At 48.7% G+C, this 18,716-nt stretch overlaps 2 protein-coding genes across 9 annotated transcripts; one reads left to right on the top strand and one right to left on the bottom strand.

Moving 5' to 3' along the window:
• The first annotated feature begins 90 nt into the window (after nt 1–90).
• Nucleotides 91–5,521, top strand: GABARAPL2 (GABA type A receptor associated protein like 2). The gene is made up of 4 exons (XM_033158932.1): nt 91–293; nt 500–555; nt 1,974–2,146; nt 4,999–5,521. The coding sequence occupies exons 1-4, from the start codon at nt 260–262 to the stop codon at nt 5,087–5,089; spliced, it is 354 nt and encodes a 117-aa protein (XP_033014823.1). The 5' UTR covers nt 91–259; the 3' UTR covers nt 5,090–5,521.
• On the bottom strand, nt 627–18,340 carry ADAT1 (adenosine deaminase tRNA specific 1). 8 transcript variants are annotated; one of them, XM_033158885.1, is made up of 10 exons: nt 18,141–18,325; nt 17,107–17,175; nt 16,876–16,930; nt 14,356–14,486; nt 13,393–13,888; nt 13,098–13,243; nt 12,191–12,290; nt 9,278–9,364; nt 7,644–7,740; nt 627–680 (listed from the first exon to the last, which is right to left on the bottom strand). In XM_033158885.1, the coding sequence occupies exons 1-10, from the start codon at nt 18,292–18,294 to the stop codon at nt 642–644; spliced, it is 1,374 nt and encodes a 457-aa protein (XP_033014776.1). In that variant the 5' UTR covers nt 18,295–18,325; the 3' UTR covers nt 627–641. The 8 variants fall into 8 exon arrangements, with proteins under 8 accessions (XP_033014776.1, XP_033014780.1, XP_033014774.1 ...); XM_033158889.1 differs by lacking the exon at nt 16,876–16,930 and having other exon boundaries at nt 18,141–18,258; XM_033158890.1 differs by lacking the exon at nt 627–680 and having other exon boundaries at nt 7,030–7,740; nt 18,141–18,322.
• Between the last annotated feature and the right edge of the window lie 376 nt (nt 18,341–18,716).

Genomic DNA, 18,716 nt, shown 5'->3' with positions numbered 1-18,716 from the left:
TACGCGCGGAGGGCCGGGCCTCGCGACGTGACCACTGCGACGTGCCGCTCCGCCCAACCTTCTGGAAGTCCTGGCTCCCGAGTGGTTGCCGGGAAACGGTGAGCCGGAAGTCCCGCCCGCCGTGCCGTAGTGGTGGCTGCTGCTGCTCGTCGTCGTCGTTGTTGTTGTTGTGACTGTGGCACTACGGGCCCGACGGACCGAGAGGAAGACCGACAGGCCGGCCCCTCCCTTCCTTCCCCCGCCCGCCCGCACCGGCGCCATGAAGTGGATGTTCAAGGAGGACCACGCGCTGGGTGAGGGGCCAGGAGGGAGGAGGAGGCCGCCGTCGTCGCCGCCTTCTCCAGGGATGAGGCCCGGCCTGGTTCCCGGCCTCGGGGGGGGGGGAGGGCGTCTCTCTCGCCACACGCGCAGCACGGCGGGTCGGGGACCGCTGGGCTCTGGCGCCGGCCGGTGTCTCTCCCCGCCCCTCCTGACGCGCCTCCCTTGTTTGTCTCCGCAGAGCACCGCTGCGTGGAGTCCGCCAAGATCCGGGCCAAGTACCCTGACCGCGTCCCGGTAAGTCTCTCGCGGCCGCTACTTAGCCTTTCGGGGAGGAGACCGGAAGGTCCGCGCGGGGTGGGGTTTGGGTGGGCTGGGCCTCTTCAGCATCGGTGCAGGTTTGCTCCCGTTCGAAATCCGCCCTGCGGAGACGAAGCAACAAACAGCCTGTTTGGCCCGAGCGCTTGTACCTTTTTCCGCCCGCCCAGTGCCTCGCCCGGTTGGTAGGAAACTTTGACTTAGGCCTGTAAAGCGAATGGAGGGAGCGAGGGGAGACATTCCCCTGGATCTTCCATTCCCGGCATGAGCCGGGGAATTCAGTCATAAAAGCAAACAAGCAAACGGGTTCTACTTTATGTAGATGTGTACAGAAATTCAGATATTCTGAGATTTAGTTGTGTCAAAAAGGGGGGACTATAATCCTCCCAAAGACTATATGGTAATGTTGTTTGATTATCTTAAGGATAACTTATCACAAAAAGGCAAGGGAAATAATAATTTGTTAACAGCTGCTAGAATAATATGCTAGAATTGGAAAAATATCATTTACTTTTCCATAGATTATTGGCTACTCAAATAACAGTTTGCACACTGGCCAAACAGATGGTCCAATAGGAAGCCCAGGACAAGGATATGGGAGCCAAAGTCCTCTTCCCACTTGTGATTCACCATATCTTTCAATCAGAGGCCTAAGGCCTGTGCTCCTGGTGATACATATAGCCACTGTGGCTAGTAGCTATTGATAGCCATATTCATCATCAATTTGTCTAAATCCCATTTAAAGCCAACCAAGTTGGTTACCATCATAGAATTGTAGAGTTGGAAAGGACTCCAAGGGTCATCTAGTCAAACTCCCAGCGATATAGGAATCTCGACTAAAGCATCCATGACAGATGGCCATCCAACCTCTGCTTAGAAACCTCAAATGAAGGAGAATCCACCACAACATATTGTGGGAGAAAATTCTATCGCTAAACTATGGATTATGTGCAGAAGTACTTTTTTTGTCTGTCCTTTATCTTCTAGCATTTAGCTTCATCGGATTACCCCTACAGGGTTCCAATATTATGAGAGTGGGGAACAATGGAAGTTCCAAACACCTCATAGAACACATGGCTGTGATCTAGCCTTAAGGCAACCAAGGATTGTGTGATGGTGGCTGTTTTCAGATCCGTCCAGGAAAGGATATGGTTGGGGCAGCCACTGATTGAAGTTTGGGAAAAGGCCCTTGTGGCTTAACCTTGAGTGCCAAAAGTCCTCCCTCCCTTTGCATTTCAGAAAACTGAGAAGAGGTTGTGACATGCTGTGGCTGGTCTTGTCTATCATTTTTTTCTGCTGAGCCTCTCCAACTGCCATTGAGTATATTGTCCTTGTGTTAACGTTCTGATGTATCCTGTCCCTCTCCATTTTACCCCCCTCCATTGTCCTTTGAGCAGGTGATTGTTGAAAAGGTCTCGGGCTCTCAGATTGTGGACATTGACAAGCGGAAGTACCTGGTTCCATCTGACATCACTGTGGCTCAGTTTATGTGGATCATCCGGAAGAGGATTCAGCTGCCATCTGAGAAGGCAATATTCCTCTTTGTAGACAAGACTGTCCCACAATCCAGGTGAGGATCTTCCTTCTTCAAGGACAACAGCTGCTGTTTTCTCATGGAAAACAAAGCTGATGACCAGCTGTCTAAAATGGCATGGTCCTCCAGGGCACCTTGGCTTTTGTCCTGAAATAGCTGTTTCCAGTCTTTGCAGTTGCATGTTCAATGTGAAATTGGCTTCCTCACTCCAAGGGAAAGAAAGCAGTTAGCTGCCTCAGCTGAGATGATCTAGGGCAGGGGTAGTTAACATGTGACCACTCTTATCACCCCTCATTCTTAGTTATGGTGGCTTGGGCTGAAAGGAGTTGTAATCCAGCAATATCTGGATGGCTAGATATTTTCCATCTCTGATTTTGGAGTATGAATGATGATTCATTCCTCAGAGGAATCATGGGTGGGGAGAGTGCTGTTGCACCCAGGTCCAGCTTTCGAGCTTCCCATAGGTACTTGGATGCTAGGCTAGATAGAATCAGAGTTGAAATGGCCAATGAGGGTCATCTAGTCCAATCCCCTGAAGTGCAGGAATATTTTGCCCTTAACCCTGAGATTGAGAGTCTCATGCCCTACCAACTGAGACAGCTCTTATATTCATACAATTGTTTGTAAGCTTTCCACTTCCTGGCGAGCTATGCTTACATCATACACGCATAGCCAAGCAGTGAGAGATTGCCCAGGCATCTCCTGAATATTCTGCTTCCATTAAAAGAGGTGGGGAACTCTTTGTCCAAAGACTGGATCCATCCTTAGGACCTCTGCATCCAAGCCTTGGTGTCCTTTGCTCATCCTAGCCCTGCCCTTCCTGTGCACTGTGATACCCCCACCCCATTCCAGAAACACACTCTCACTGCAATTGGGCTTTCAGAAAGCTTTATATTGACTCTAATAGAAGTCTGCCGCCACCATCCCACAGCCTGTGTTGGGATAAAATCTTCATGGAATGTGCAGCTTGTGAGGGAAGGAGTTGACCTTCTCTGCTGCTTCTCCCTTCTGGTAAATAGGGTTGAAATAAAAGCTTAAATCTTTATTTCTAGCTAATTGCTACAGGTAATGGGAGGAGGGCAAGGTGATTCTACCCACCTTTGCCTTAGCCGCACCTTCCGCTTGCTAAGAGGGAATGTAGAAATATGCTCCCCAGTTTTAAGAAAACAAGTAGTCTTTAACCCTTTTCCTTAAGCATCATAAGGGCAAGAATTTCTTTTGTTGTGGGTTATAAGAAGAGAAGAAGAGTTTGGATTTGATATCCCGCTTTATCACTACCCGAAGGAGTCTCAAAGCGGCTAACATTCTCCTTTCCCTTCCTCCCCCACAACAAACACTGTGAGGTGAGTGGGGCTGAGAGACTTCAAAGAAGTGTGACTAGCCCAAGGTCACCCAGCAGCTGCATGTGGAGGAGTGGAGACATGAACCCGGTTCCCCAGATTACGAGTCTACCGCTCTTAACCACTACACCACACTGGCTCCTATAGCAGCAGTTTTCTTCCAGTGGCCCATGGCTGCAGATTATACCTGGCTGACTGGTGGGGCCAGCTGTGTGTGTATGTGGGTTTTTTTTAAATTCATGGATATCCCTCCTGCCTTTCTTCTGTTGTGGAACCTGAGGCATCATACAGGTGGGCTCTCATTGATTTTCCTATGGGGGTGCTACTGTAGTCTAACAATGTTAGGCTATGTATAGCTGAGTTTTTGTTGTGGTGTTCTAATCTTCCTCAACTCTTCACAAAGTGTCTGGTTATAGAACTAAAACATGATTTAGTGCATTTTCCTCAGACAGATACTTTTTCTAAAGCATTTTTGCTCCTTTTACTGTTTTGTTCCAGCCCCACTCTAGCAATCCATAACTTTTGATTTCTGCAGCCAATGTCTGTTCAGAGACAGAACTAGTGTTAATTACAGTCATGAAGAAAAGGAAATTACTGTGCTAGTTTAGAATACACAAATGTTCCTAATTTCAGAGCAACGTGAATAGCAGAGCTAAGGTGTGTACACAGGAATATGCAAGATCACCCAAGTGGACAAAGTGCTTGCTATAGAAAAATCTGTAATGCTTGTAACTGATTTGGGGAGTAGGAGTGTTTACCCTTTTTCTTTTCTCTCTCTGCCATTTTTCCTTCAAAGTTTCCCTTACCCACATGAAATAAGGCTGAGGACTACATCTTCCCCAGACCCTAGTATTAAGTCAGAATTTAACCCCTTATGCTGAATTCATGATGTTAGAGGATTTTATGGTTTTAAACAATTCAATCCTATGCCTGCCTACTCAGAAGTAGGCCCACTAGAATTCTGTAGGCATAACTCCCAAGATTGCAGCCCAAGTATAGATCTAATGTGCTTCTGTTCATTTATTTTTGCCAGGCTTTTTAAAAAACCTTCATATTTTTATTAGATTACAGATTGAATTTCTCAAGAGGTAGATAACATTTTAATCTTTTATCATGAACTTCAGTCTTTGTAAAATGTGGCAGTTTACAAAAAGACAGCAAATTATTTACACACACACAATATAAACACCAGAAGATAAAATACCAGATGAAACAATAAAATCCTGGGCAACCAAAAGCCCAGGATGAAAGAGAGATGTGTTCTGTAGCAATCTACACCCTGCCTCCAGCCATCTCTCCCATAACCTCCTGAACCAGAGTGCTATCCCTTCATCTCTCTTGCTAAGGGATATTCTGATAACATTCTGCTACTCTAGAGGCTGCAAGTGGTTATAGTAATCATTAGACAGACACACATGGTACAAGTAGAAAAGTTCCTGTTTAAAGAATTGCCTGGGCTTCCATTCAGTTTGTATTCCCTCTTAGTTGCTATGTAGACTCCTTTGATACCTTAGCAAGTTCCTCACTGTCTTATCTTGTTACCTTCAGCCTGACAATGGGACAGCTTTACGAGAAGGAGAAGGACGAGGATGGCTTCCTGTATGTGGCCTATAGTGGAGAAAACACCTTTGGCATCTGATTGCATCTCCTTCCCTCTTGTGTCTTGTAAATAGCCTCTTGTTTGTGATCATGACCCCGGGGCACATCCAGCATCTGTCACTGGGTTGATTTAATATATGGATAGATTTTTGTTAGCTTGGTAATTTATGAAAGTTTTATTTCCCCATTGCACATTGTACTCATAGCTGTAAATTCCATAGTCTCTCTCCTCTGGGACACATATACTGACATTATTTAAATACTGAAGCAAGGTTGTTGAGGGATTAAAGTGAGGGGGGAGGGGGATTTTGAAATGAAGGTTTGACTAATTATTAATTATTACAGTTTCATAGTAAAGGCGCTTCTAGATTGTTCCAAACAGTCTCAAGATGCTAATAAGTTGATTTTGGCTAGTGTCTTCCTCTTGATGAATTTTGCTAGAGGAAACTGATTAAAATTCCTCTCACAAATATGTTTCAGTTCTGTTACTTCAGCCTCACTTTCTAACACACAGTCTTACAAGGTCAAGCTTTACAAGGGGTGATCCTGCATCTGTCCTATGGGATAAGCTGTGAGCACTGAACCAGCTGCTTTTGCAGATCTAGACATTTCTCAAATTGTGAGAAGACCTCCAATAAGTTGCTTCACACTCTTCCTCTTTAGGAGCCAGATAAGTTTCCTTGAGCTTTTGGTGAGGGACTTTGAAGAGTGATCGGACAGGACTTTCCTTTGTAGGATTATTTAATATCTGGAGACAGGTCCTTGCATTCCTTTCTTTAACAAAGGGTGGTGGTGGTGGACAGTCTTATTTTTATAATATGTAACAACATTTTGTAGCTGTCAGCTGAATGCTACCCATGCCCAATTATTTGGCAGTTATGGAAGTTTTATTTCCATTTTATTTGGAATACAATATGCAATAGGCATGAGGCTTGCTCTGGCTATAATTCTTGATTGACAAAGGCTAATCAATAACCATGTTGTATTGATAGATATATCCAGCTACAGTCATGGAGGTGGGCATATTTGCTCTCCACACCCAAAAAGCAGGTAGATGCCAGATGTAGCCAGTTCTGTTCTAAGCACACCTTAACGATGTCATGAACACTATCATTACATCACATGCTCTTAGTCATCTATCCGGCTTGGTGGGTACCTTGTTTATAATTAACAAAGAGGCAGCCAACTATGGCAGATTGGATCAATTAATTACGTAGGTTTTCAGTGAATAAGCAGGATGGGCATCAGGAAGTTTCACAAGCCCTGTGACGTTCTTCACCTTCCCCAAGGCTGCATTTACAATGATGGCTGGTCCCACAATCCTATGCAGTAATATGTTGGCACTCATGAGAAAATCAGGCGGCTCTCAGGAGTGAGCTGGCCTTCTTCCCCCTCCTGCAGCAGCAATGGACTTCCTCTCCTTGGTGTTCATCCCCTGGTGCCTTTGTTGCACAAGTTATCCATTACACTCACCTCTATGAGCCATAGTAAAACACAATTGCTATCACAGGATACATTTTCAACAATGCATTCATCCACACAATCCAGTTTAGACAGTTGCTGTGCTGACCTCAAAATTCTCTAAAAGCTTATAAAGCTAAATGGAATTGTTTACTATACAAAGTAGCCTAGCTTGCTTTAGTAGAACAACTCCTAAATGGCTTGTTTTAACAGCACTAGGCTCTTGAGCCAGAGAAAACAAACATGGTGCCCTCCAGATTGTTGCACTACTACATGGTCAGTGGTAAAGGATGACTGGATGGGCACATTGATGACCCCTGCTCTAAGCATTTATGTTTGAGCTCCAACCAGTTCAAACAACCAGCATGCAACAGTCACTTTCAATCTCTCCTATACAGTAAGACCGCAATCTGTGCTGGGGTTATGTTCCAGAAATCGCACCTAAAGCCAAAAATCCTGTACAATCAAAACACATGGGGTGCAATAGTGGGTGGCAATTGCCAAAGTCTTTTTATTATTATTGCAAAGTGCATAAAGCTGAATGCACACAAGTTAAAAGTGCATAAGTTGCAGGCTTACTGTACTCAATAAGTTTCTAAAACGTCTGTCAACAAAAGCCTAAATAATACCTTCTTAAAATGGGTATACAACTAAAATTATTCATATTGAGTACCAGAACTGCAAATCATATCAAGGTCTAACATTACACAATTAGATCCCACTTTTTGTCTACTACAGTCAATTAACAATAGATTTGCAAGAGTTGTTTGCAATCTCAGCCTCACTTGATAACCTCAGTCACGCCCAAGTTACATAAAGTCAAAAACGGAAAAGACCATGCTGCAACAATTAAGTAACAGGGTTCATGGGCTGCTACCTTGTTTTAGTATGCCCTTTTGTTAAAATGCAAAGGATGGGGGTGGCTAAGTATGTAAGAGTCTTGGTGGTTTAAAAAGAAGTTTCAAGAATTTTAATGTTGCAAGTTTAAATCATTGCAGCTCTATGCCTGTCAGTCACAGGAGGGACCAGTAACATCCCACCCCCTAGGTGAGGCAGTCTTGCCTCTGAGCCAGGTGTCACAGTGCAACTTCCTCCTCTCACGTGAAGTGCAGGTAATCCCGACTGTTCCTCACCCAGCAGCCCAAAGCTTGGCTGTGCAGTGCTTTCCAGGCTTCTTGGTAACTGGCAGCGGCTTCCTTATACTCCCAGTAAGTCTTTAATTTCTTCTCTCTGAGAAGGAGAAACAAACAGTCCTGGAATGGCTCACTGTCCTGCCTTGCTCCCCCCTCCCAGCTCTTTGTAAACAAAGGATACCCTCACCACTCAGGCCATGCTTAGCCCAACAAATAGCAAAAATTCAACAGCCACACCAAAACTTAATGGCCAAGGGCTGCAATAAAACATTTTGGTGTAGAAACTTTGGTCACAAGCAGCTCTGCCTGTGCTTGCCTTGCAAGGGAGAGACCCAGAGGAGGCCATATGAAGACCCACAAAGTGGGACACTCAGCAGCAATAGCCAACTTGTGCACATACCACCTACTTGGCAAGTTGCTGAAGGTGGAGGGTAGCAGAATAAAAGGAAACTTGGGTGATGTTTTTGCAGGGACTGGAGTAGGCTGTTGACAGCTTTGGCTGTGTTTTGTGGGAGGGGATATCTGTGGACATCTGAAAGGCTGTGAGGCAGGCTCAGGCCTGAACAAAAGCTTTGCACTCAGCCAATGTTTATTACGTAACCTTTTTTATTTTTAAAGCCATGCAGCTGCTGCCCACCATAGAGTATCAAAACACCAACTATATCCAGCACACCAACTTAGCTATGTCCAGCCCTTCTCTTGCCAGCAACTTTGCTGAAGAAGGGCAGGTTTTGCTTCTCTCTGGGCACACTGTGGTTGAACAAGAAGGGGAGTGAGGCACCCAAGATGAACAGGGCAGAGGCCCACTGTCTTCAGCAGCTCCTGTCCCATCGAAGTGTGCAGGAAGAAGACCAAGCTACCTGAATATAGAAATACTGCCCCCTGCTGCCCACAGGGAGGGACAACCGTGTCAAATCAGAACCAGCTGCCTGGGCACCAGTATCTGGCTGGCTCAAGGGTACAGAGACAGGAAACAGGCAAAGGGCAAACAAAACCCCAGGAAATTGCAAAACTAAGCAAAGCCTAAAATATGTTTGAGGAAGGAGAGTTATGCAAGCAGCATGGGGGCCAGCATTCCTCTTAGTACACACAGCACATCTATGCAGCCTGCAGAAGCAGGTGCTGGCAGGGAGTGTGGAAGAACACTTCCTGGCCCTGGAAGTGTCTGCACGCAACCTCAATACAGCCAGAGCAAACAGAGCATTAATGCAAAGGTTGTAAGACACCACAGGGGAAAGCCATTCAGTACAGGGAGATGCAGCTAAACTGAAGTGGGCAGCATACAGGAGGGAAAGCCTGGGAAAGAACAAAGATACATTGTTTTCTATTAGAAAGATAGGATACAATCTCCATAGAACCGAGTTGGAAAACTGTGGCTCACAGCCTTGCTGCAGACAGCCTAAACGGATGGAGCAGTACAAGGCGAGAGAGAAAAGAGCTAAACAAACTCAGCAGTCCTGCAAATGCCAGGTGCTTTGGACTTTAGCTCTGTCCACTGGCTCACTTTTCCCATTGGTCAATTTACCTTTCAAAGGAAAAAGTTGCAAACCCCATGGTGGTACAGGGAGAACATGGGGCCTGCTGTCAAAGAAGTGGAGCATGCAGCAGTTAAAAGACAGTGGGAAATTCCTCACCTGAGAGTTTTTGGCAGTTTTTCCTGTGGAATGCTGGCCGCCAGCTTCAGGAATGCATGAAAGAGTTCCACCTTGCAGATTTGAGACCTATCGGCAACAGAAGACCAAATTCTGATCATAAGTCTCATTGCAAAAAGAGACAAGGGTGCCAGCTTGTTGGTTGAAGCGCTGCTTTGTCAAGTTTCTGTCCCCAAAGGCCACTGCAAAAAAAGCTTCTTGCAAGACCTCTGCTTTTTCAGAAATGGGTATCTGCAGGTTGACAGGGATTCATAACACCTAATGCCCAAAGGAGAATGGTGCAGTTGGCAATTTATGAAGGAATCTGCCATCATAAGGCTTTTTTCCTTGTGAGTGTGTGTTTTAATAAGAAGCTCAAGTTCTTATGAGTTATATATAAAAAAACCTTTTAAAAATAAAGGCATGCTGCCTAAGGATTGAGAAATTTAAGCAACTAAAACTGCCAGGATTTATCCATTGAATTAGCACAGCAATCCCGCCTCCCAAATTCAGATGACTGGGGAAGGTACACAAATGCCATCATCATCATGATGAGTACATTTATATTCCAAGGAGTTCAAGATGGTGTACATCAGGGGTTTCTAAACTGTGGTCCATTAGCCTCCAGTGGTTCTGTAGCTTCATTCTGGTGGGCCTGTGGATTTGTGGCTGAAGATGGGAGATGGCACACCAGAATGGGCTTTTCTGTGGTGGCTCTCTGCTTGTGGAATGCTCTCCCCAAGGAGGCTCACCTGGTGCCTTTGTTACATATCATTAGGCCCCATGCAAAACCAGTCCTCTTCTTCCAGGCCTTTGTTTAATTAAACCAGCCATGGCCTTTAAAAGTTTGTTTGTTACTAAGTTATGTTTGTTTTTTAATGTTGTAAAGTGCCCTGTGTTGGTACATCATCATCATAGTCTCCCAAGTCTTAGTCTAATGCTGTGCCCACTACAGCACACTGGGTTGTGTTTCTCACTTGCTTCTCAACAATGTTTGTGTCTAAAATCCAGGAGTTGTAGCTATCCTGCCTCATAAGACTCCCATTTCTGACTATGCTTTCTCATGTGGGGCTGCCAAAACTGAACATGGTATTGATTCTTGATGCTTTTACATGTCATTATTAATATTATTATTAGTTAAGTGACTTACTTATTTTTCATCTACTACCAAAAAAGTATCTAAGCAACTTAAGGAAAGATTAAAAGCCAAAAATGATTTCCACAAACAAACCCAGCAGAAAAGCAACAACAAAAGCTTTAGCAGCAATAATTTTTCATTCAACAGGTGATCAACCAGCTTGTCACAATCCATCAAAAGCCTAGGAGAAGATGACTTAATTTTTAACCTGGTGTCAAAAGGATTTTAAAGATGGTGCCAGGACAGACCTCCATAGATGGAGAAGCCCCCCCCCCACCTTGCCCTTGTTGCCACCCACAGATGAAGGCCAAAAGGTCTGGAAAGCTTGTATTGAGAAAGGATTTCTGAAGGATATTGGGATCCTGAGCCATAAAGGACCTTCCAGGTTAAAACCAGCACTTTGAAATGTGCCGGCAGCCACTGCAGCTGTGCCAAGTCTGGTGTTATATGATCAGCCTGCCTAAGGCTGTCAACAAGCCTGTAATAAAATTACTCTGGCCCTTAGCAACACACATGCCCCTTTTCACTGGGGCCGAGATTTCCTTCTAGGATGACTGCAGGCAACTCAGCCCCCTGGGACAGATTGTATGTCTTGGGGATTATTTTCTATTTCATGTATGTTAAGCGTGCCAACTCTGTTGCCTGGTTCCTATGCGCGCACATACCCGTGAGCAGCTCATGTGTCTTGCTTGGAATGCTACTGTCCCAGGTAGATTTGAAGAAAACACCGCCCTCACTCCCTCATTAAACATCACCATCTCTCAAGGTTATTTTGCCACTCCTTGTAGGGCCAAAGTGCTACACTCAAACACCTCCCCTCACCCTGCAATGACAACTGTCCACTCTCTTCTCCTCAGAGGATCTTTGTCTCCTGGGAGGCTGTAAGCTGATCAGCTGCTGACTAAAAACTTTCCCTTGAGATGCCAAGCCTCGTCCTTTCCCATTTCCTTAGAAGCAGCCCAGTAATAAATGGTCTCATTGTCTATGCAGCTGGTACTGCTACGATTACAGCTGCAACACTTCAGGCTCCTGCTCCACACTGTGGCAGAGATTTCTTTCCAGGGTGATTCCAACCATTTCGGGCCACCCTCCGTGTTCATTTGCAGCTCACGTAAACTGTGTGTCTCAGGCATTATTTTTCATTTAATGTATGTTAAGTGTGTCAGTTCTGTTGCTTGATCCCAACGTTTAGACACACACATATGGAGAATGCTTCACAGCCCACTTGGCCACAATGACTTTCAACAGTGGGAGGCATGTTGATAGCGTATACGCTACTAGACAAGATGACAACATGCCTCTGATTACCAGTTGCTGGTGGGATCCTGAGTGGGAAAGTGCTCTGTTTGTGCTTTAATCCTACTTGAAGGCTTCCCTTTATGGCATCTGGTTGGCCAATGTGAGCACAGGACACAGGGCTAGATGGGCCAACTTTGGCCTAATCCAGCTCCAGGGCTTTTCTTACATTCCTATGGCAAGACCAAGCAACTGACCTGAAGCATTTATCACTAATGGTAAGGACGTTAAAAAGAGGACAAAATGTCTGCCATGAAACCAGTTCAGAAAAAGGGGTGGTACAGAATGAAGTCAATGGAAAGAGTCAGGCTCTCGTGGTTTGAGACTCGCCTCTTCTCTGAAATTCAATAAGTCCGGCTCACTCAGCACACACAGAAATCATCCGAAGGACTGCATCTGCCTCTCTCTCTCTCTCTCTCTCTCTCTCTCTCTCACTCACACACCGCTACCTAGCTGTGGCTCCTGCCACCTGTGACACACACCTGGACTTTGGGCTTCCAATCACTTTCTTAGTTGACCCCTGCTTGAAGCCATGTGAAGTGACATCGAGTGGGTGCTCTGGAACAGCACTCCAGCTGATAGCTGGGAGGAAAGAGAGGAAAGAGGAGTCACTTGCCACAAAATATGCAAGGGAAACGCTAAGTGCCACCTCGTAAAGCCCCCAACTCAGATGATTTATCCTTTTGCAGGCAGCCCAACAGATGGTGGCCTTTGCTCCTACCACTGTTACCAGCTGTGGATCACCAGCTTTGCCTTTTGCTTCCCCGATGCCTGCAACCCTATCGCTAGGCTCTAACACGATGGGATCGTTCCCCCTCCCTTAAAACCCCCAGCTCAGAACCAGACATCTCAACAAGCACTTTGGCCATATCACTGAGAAGGCGGTGACCCAGGTATGCGCTGACACCAAATGTGCACACATTAGTTAGCTGCTGCCTCTCCTTTTCCTCCTTTCCCTTCCTCTTACCTGGTGATTTTATTCCTTCCAATGCAGCCAGCATTGCTTTCTATTATTACAAACAGCAATTTTATCAGTAATGTTTATTTGCTCTGCCGATAATATCTGTTTATCAATCAAGTCCGCAGAAATACCCAGGGAACTTCCAGAAGGAAATTATTGCTCCCCACTCTACCCCCACCTCCAGTTTCCTTCTCATACAATTTTAGAGTTGGAAGAGACCCAATGGTCATCTAGTCCAACCCCCACAATGCAAGTTGGTCTCTTTGGTTTGATGGCAACGTTGGAATTGCCCTCAGACTTTTATGGCTCTGGTAATGTACACAAACAATAACAATTCCCATAACAGAATCACCCTGCCGCCACCTCCAAGCAAGGGAAGGGGAGCGAAAAGCCCAAGTACCCTCATGAACACCCTTGAAGACACCAACCTGCCCCGCAGGGTACCACCTTCCCTTGACGCACAGCATGGTTGGCCTGGACTGCTTCACGGCTGTGGATGAAGCCCAACTGGGACTGCAGGATTTCCACCTCCTGAACTCGGAAGCCATCCGGCAAACACAAAACAGGCAGACCCCTGGGGGACAGAAGAGCACAACCTCTGTTCAGCAACACGGCACGATCCAATGTTTGGAAAAAGGAAACAAGCACGATCCCTAAAAGTAACTGCAATGGGCTGCTCCACCCACTTGGCTAATACCCTCCCCATCCTCACAACTTGCTCACCTTGCAACGATGGCCCTCTGCAGGGCCTCCTGGCTGTAGGGACAATGGCCCACAACCATGGCTGAAAAGTAGATGGGCTGCTGGAGGAAATGCATCAGGAGGGCTCCCTGGCAGCCAAGGACATTCCAGTGCAACAGCTTATCACTGCAAGACATGGAGGCTGTCTGGGCCCCACGGCCCGGCTTGATCCGTAGAAGCCCCACGGTGTGGTAGTCGCCACCTGGCCGCTGGGAATCCCCTGCCTCTCCTGGGACACACTTGGCCCCAGTCCTGTGGACATCCACCACTTTGGTTCCTACACGGTTCTCGGCAGGGAGCTCAGCACCACAGACTTTCTGTCTCTTGGGGAAATGGTCAGCTGCCGTCTCTTCAGACTCCCTTTCAGCTGCCAGAGGCCCATAGTCACTGATGCTCCTCTTAGCTGCCTTTGATGGCTTCAGTGGCTGGCAAGGCTGTGCTTCCACTTCCAAGACTGGGATAATTGAAGCATCCCCACCTAGAAGAAATGGGGGGGGGGGGTGGGCTCTTAGAAGACAAAGACAAGCAGGGGCTCTCGCCCACAGAGGAAAAATTCCCTGGAGCAGAGAACCCATCCTCTTTTGGGGTGAGGCAACCAGAGCTGTACAGTCTTCCAAGCAGCTCTCCTCATAAATTTGTATAATGGCATTAAGATACTGGCCGTTTATTTTCAATCCCTTTCCTAACAATGCATAGTGTAGAATTCACCCTTTTTATAGCTTACCCACAGTGAGTTTCAATTACCTTTATATCCAGCCCAGTGTCTCAGTGATATGCTGGGCTATTTGGCAGCCAGGCTCTTTCACAATTTCTCTGCAGGAACTTGCCACCTCCACCTCCACCAATGCAGCACAGCCACACCAGGCTACCACCCAGCTCCAAGGAAGGCTACCAAGGGCAGGGGAGAAATTCCCCCAACCAAAAGGGCTGTTCTGACATACTCACAAGGTGTGTGGCTGGAGAAAAAAATAAAGGTGATGTGTGGTTTGAGAATCCACTTCCCTTCCTCCGTTCCTGGATGGAAGATGCTGGGCTCTTGGCACACACCTGCCAGCCACAGCTGGTGAAGGAGGTACCTGGGGGCAAGAGGACAGCTGCTTTACAAGAGACATCACCAGCAGTACCCCCTCTGGGGGCACCTGAATCTAATGCGATCCTCCCTGGGACTGCTGAGAAAAACTGCCACTCCATTTGCTTGTTTTAATTTGCATTTATGAGAGTGCTGCAAGAACCTGATGTTGGAGGGCACTCCTTGGTGAGAGAGAAGCATTCCTATGGGGAGGGTGTGTGTGACTAACCTATCTTCTGATGAAAGCTTAAGTTAGGGGAGGACAACCTAGGCAGGATGAGCTGCTACCCTAGAATGCAGGCTTATATTATTAGGTGGGTGAATGTTTGCTAGCATACTGCTGGATTCTGTCATTGGGATGTATCTGGAAGATGGTCCAATCAGCAGAGGTGGTCTACTCTGGTTCTTGACAACTATCCCTGAGTTGCCAATCCCCCTATTTTGGAAGGGTGATTGAGATGGTGACGGGAGCACACCTGCAGGCACTGTTGGATGAGATGAATTTGCCAGGCAGAAACTTTTTTATGTCCATTGAAAAACTTATTCCCCCCCAAGCTTTCCTCAATTAGTCCATTCTATTTCTGCAGCTTTTAATTTTGGTTAACTTTGTGTTCTTAACTTTGATTTGTAATTTGTATTACATTTTGTATTCTGTTTTTTGTATGCAGCTCGGGTATTCTTTGAACGTACAACAGTTTACAAATTCTTAAAATACCGTATTTTTCGGTCCATAAGGCGCTCCGGACCACAAGACGCACTTGTTTTTTAAAGGGGAAAAACCAGGGAAAAAATATTTTCCTGGTTTTCCTCCTCTAAAAAACACGGAGGGGAGCGCTGGAGGGGAAGCCCCTTCTCCCTTCACAGCGGCTCATCCCCGCTTCCTTAAAGGGACATGGGGAGGAGGGGAGAAGGTTTCTCCCCTCCTCCCCATGTCCCTTTAAAGCAACAGGGGATAAGCCTGCTTTTGGCGTCGGGGCCAGGGTGGTGGAGAAAGCAGCAGCATCCCCGCTGTTTCCTCCACCATCCCATGCCTTGCACCGATCCCAAAAGCCTGCTTTTGGGATTGGCGGGCAGCGCGTGGGGTGGTGGAGGAAATCCTCTACCAACCTCCCTGCCGCCCACCGATCCCAAAAGCAGGCATCACAGCTGCCTCCCCCCACCTCCCGCCGAATACGGCGGGGGATGGGGGGAGGCAGCAGAGATGTTGGTGGTTCGTGCTAGCAGCTCCGTTCACGGAGCTGCTGGCACGATCCACCAACATCCCCTTTGCTCCCCGCCGCCTCCCCACATCCCCCGTCGCGTTCGGCGGGACGTGGGGGGAGGCGGCGGAGGTGTTGGTGGATCGTGCTAGCAGCTCCGTTCACGGAGCTGCTGGCACGATCCACCAACATCCCCTTTGCTCCCCGCCGCCTCCCCACATCCCCCGTCGCGTTCAGAGGGACGTGGGGGGAGGCGGCGGAGGTGTTGGTGGATCGTGCTAGCAGCTCCGTGAACGGAGCTGCTGGCACGATCCACCAACATCCCCTTCGCTCCCCGCCGCCTCCCCCCATCCCCCGTCGCGTTCGGCGGGACGTGGGGGGAGGCGGCGGAGGTGTTGGTGGATCGTGCTAGCAGCTCCGTTCACGGAGCTGCTGGCACGATCCACCAACATCCCCTTTGCTCCCCGCCGCCTCCCCCCATCCCCCGTCGCGTTCGGCGGGACGTGGGGGGAGGCGGCGGAGGTGTTGGTGGATCGTGCTAGCAGCTCCGTGAACGGAGCTGCTGGCACAATCCACCAACATCCCCTTCGCTTCCTGCCACCTCCCCACATCCCCCGTCGCGTTCAGAGGGACGTGGGGGGAGGCGGCGGAGGTGTTGGTGGATCGTGCTAGCAGCTCCGTTCACGGAGCTGCTGGCACGATCCACCAACATCCCCTTCGCTCCCTGCCGCCTCCCCACATCCCCCGTCGCGTTCGGCGGGAGGTCGGGGGAAGCAGCGGAGATGTTGCTGGATCGTGCTAGCAGCTCCGCTCGCCGAAAGAAGCTTCTTTCGGTGAACGGAGGTGCTGGCATGATCCAGCAACATCGCTGCTGCCTCCCCCCACCTTCCGCCGAACGCGACGGGGGATGGGGGGAGGCAGTGGGAGCGAAGCCTTCGCTCCATAAGACGCACAGTGATTTTCCCTTCCATTTTAGGAGGGAAAAAGTGCGTCTTATGGAGCGTAAAATACGGTAACTGATCAGCCAGTTCAAGCAAGTCCTGTTCTTTTCTCAGATGCATTGCAGGTAGGAAAAGTGCAAAGTTTAGCTGGCTTAAAGGGCCACAGAGCTGGAATAAGCAAGCCCCCAAAGAGGCTGCCCATTCCAGGGAATCTTCCAACCCCCCCCCCCAGTCCATCCTCAAGCTCATTGCTCACCTCTGGAAGCTCCTCTTGGCCACCACTTCAGCATGACTGTCATTGAGGATGTCTCCTGCAGAAGCAGCACCACCAAAACCAACAGAGTAAGCCCGACACGGTTCCTCTCCAGGGGGAAGCCAAGCACGTAGCCACACCAGTGTGCAGCTGCCCTTGCTCCATTCCAAGGGGCTTGTGAGGAGGGGGGACCTAGCTCAGCGGGCTCCAGCAGGTGGGAAGGGGGCTGCTTACCAGTCTTCCTCATTTCTGACTGCCCAATGCATTTCGTTCCAGTTCCCATGGCAACAATCGCCTTAATTTCTGAGGGGAGGAAATAACGGTAGTTGGAAGAGGGACAGACAGAGAAAATTTTGTTTTGGGCTTCACCCATACAAAGCCAGGCTCAGGAGCAGCAAGGCTGAAGCAACGGCAGTTCCGCAGTTGCCTCTGCGGTGTCTTACCCTCATTTCACACACACACTTCTTAAGTCCCAATAGATGATGGACCCATGAAAGTTATTTATTGTTATTCCTCAGGGTTGAAGGCACAATGGGAGAGCCTACCCAGGCTCACTGGGAAGGGAGTTCCAGAGCCTGAGTGCTGCCACTGAGTGCAAGGCCCTGATCCCTTAGGCTAGGGGAGATACCAAATCACCAGCAGCTCTTGTCTCTCTTCTTTATTCTAGAACCAAACACCCTGGCTTCACAGAATCACAGAGAGGCTCACTTATTTTTTTGCCAGGGTGGGGGCAGTGGAACCCCTCTCCTGAAAGTCTTAGTGCTGGGGGGGCCACAGCAATATTCATATAGGATAAAGTAACCAGGTCCTAATCCACTGAAAGTTTTAATAAGTGCTTTGAAACAGACCAGAAGCTCTTGAAGCATGGGAATCAACACCCTAATCCCAAATGGAACTCTTTCCCCCAAGTATGCCATCCTCTCCACAGTCAGGGGGAGGTGATCTGCCACACAAGCCAGGGACACAACTAGCATGACTCACTTGGGGCAACCAAGTTTTGCTAGGAGGAGCTGAAGGCAGCAGCAGCCTCCTTAGTTATGTCCAGCAGCACAGCTACCCCTGCAAGGCATATCGGTGCAGAAGGCAGATCCATGGAAATAGGCTGGTCTGCTTAATAAGGTTAGTCAAGAACGGCCAAAGAAAGCTTGAAAACCAACACTAGGAAGCGAAAAGCCCTCGCTGGGTTTCCCTTTAAGGCGCCCCCTTTGATCAAGGCGCCTCCTCCCGCCGCAGAAGCCAGAGGCCACCTGGTTCTCTCCGAGCCTCACCTGCGCTCTCCACCTGCAGCACCGCCGCCAGCAGAGTCCACTCTCGACCAGCCGCCGGCTTCCCTTGCTTAGGCAGCCGGGCGTCGTAGTGGCTGTAGCACAGGGCGGCCACCTCGTCGGCGGTCCACATCCTTTGGGGCGGCGAGACGGACATTTGCCTCACTCCCTACCGGGGACCTCCGGAGGTCACGAAGCTCCAACTCCCAGCAGCCGCCGCCGGGGATGGTGGTGCGGGCAGCAAGAGAGAGACCGTCCAGCAGTCCCAGACCTGCCGCAGCACGAGGCGGGCTCCTCCTGCCTCCCTCTGCCCAGCCAAGCATGCCCGCCAAGAGCCTCGTCGCAACAGGCACCGACCCTCCCCCAGGACCCACCAGGCAGAAGGTGCTACCGGCCAGGAAGTCAAGAACCGGCGGAGGCCACCGGGAGCAAGACGGAAGAGCTCTGTGGCGACGGTGCCCTGTCCCTCTCTGGGAGCGCCAGGATCTAAGGCGGCGCTCTGCACATGCGAAGATGTGCTCTCGCTTGGAAATCAGAGCCGGTATCCCTCCCGCCGAGCCTCAGAGGCACTTCCGGCTC

Source organism: Lacerta agilis, chromosome 8, assembly GCF_009819535.1.
Source record: "Lacerta agilis isolate rLacAgi1 chromosome 8, rLacAgi1.pri, whole genome shotgun sequence".
Taxonomy (NCBI): Eukaryota; Metazoa; Chordata; class Lepidosauria; order Squamata; family Lacertidae; genus Lacerta; species Lacerta agilis.
The sequence above is the reverse complement of the archived record's forward strand: the minus strand, read 5'-3'. Positions and strand labels throughout refer to the sequence as shown.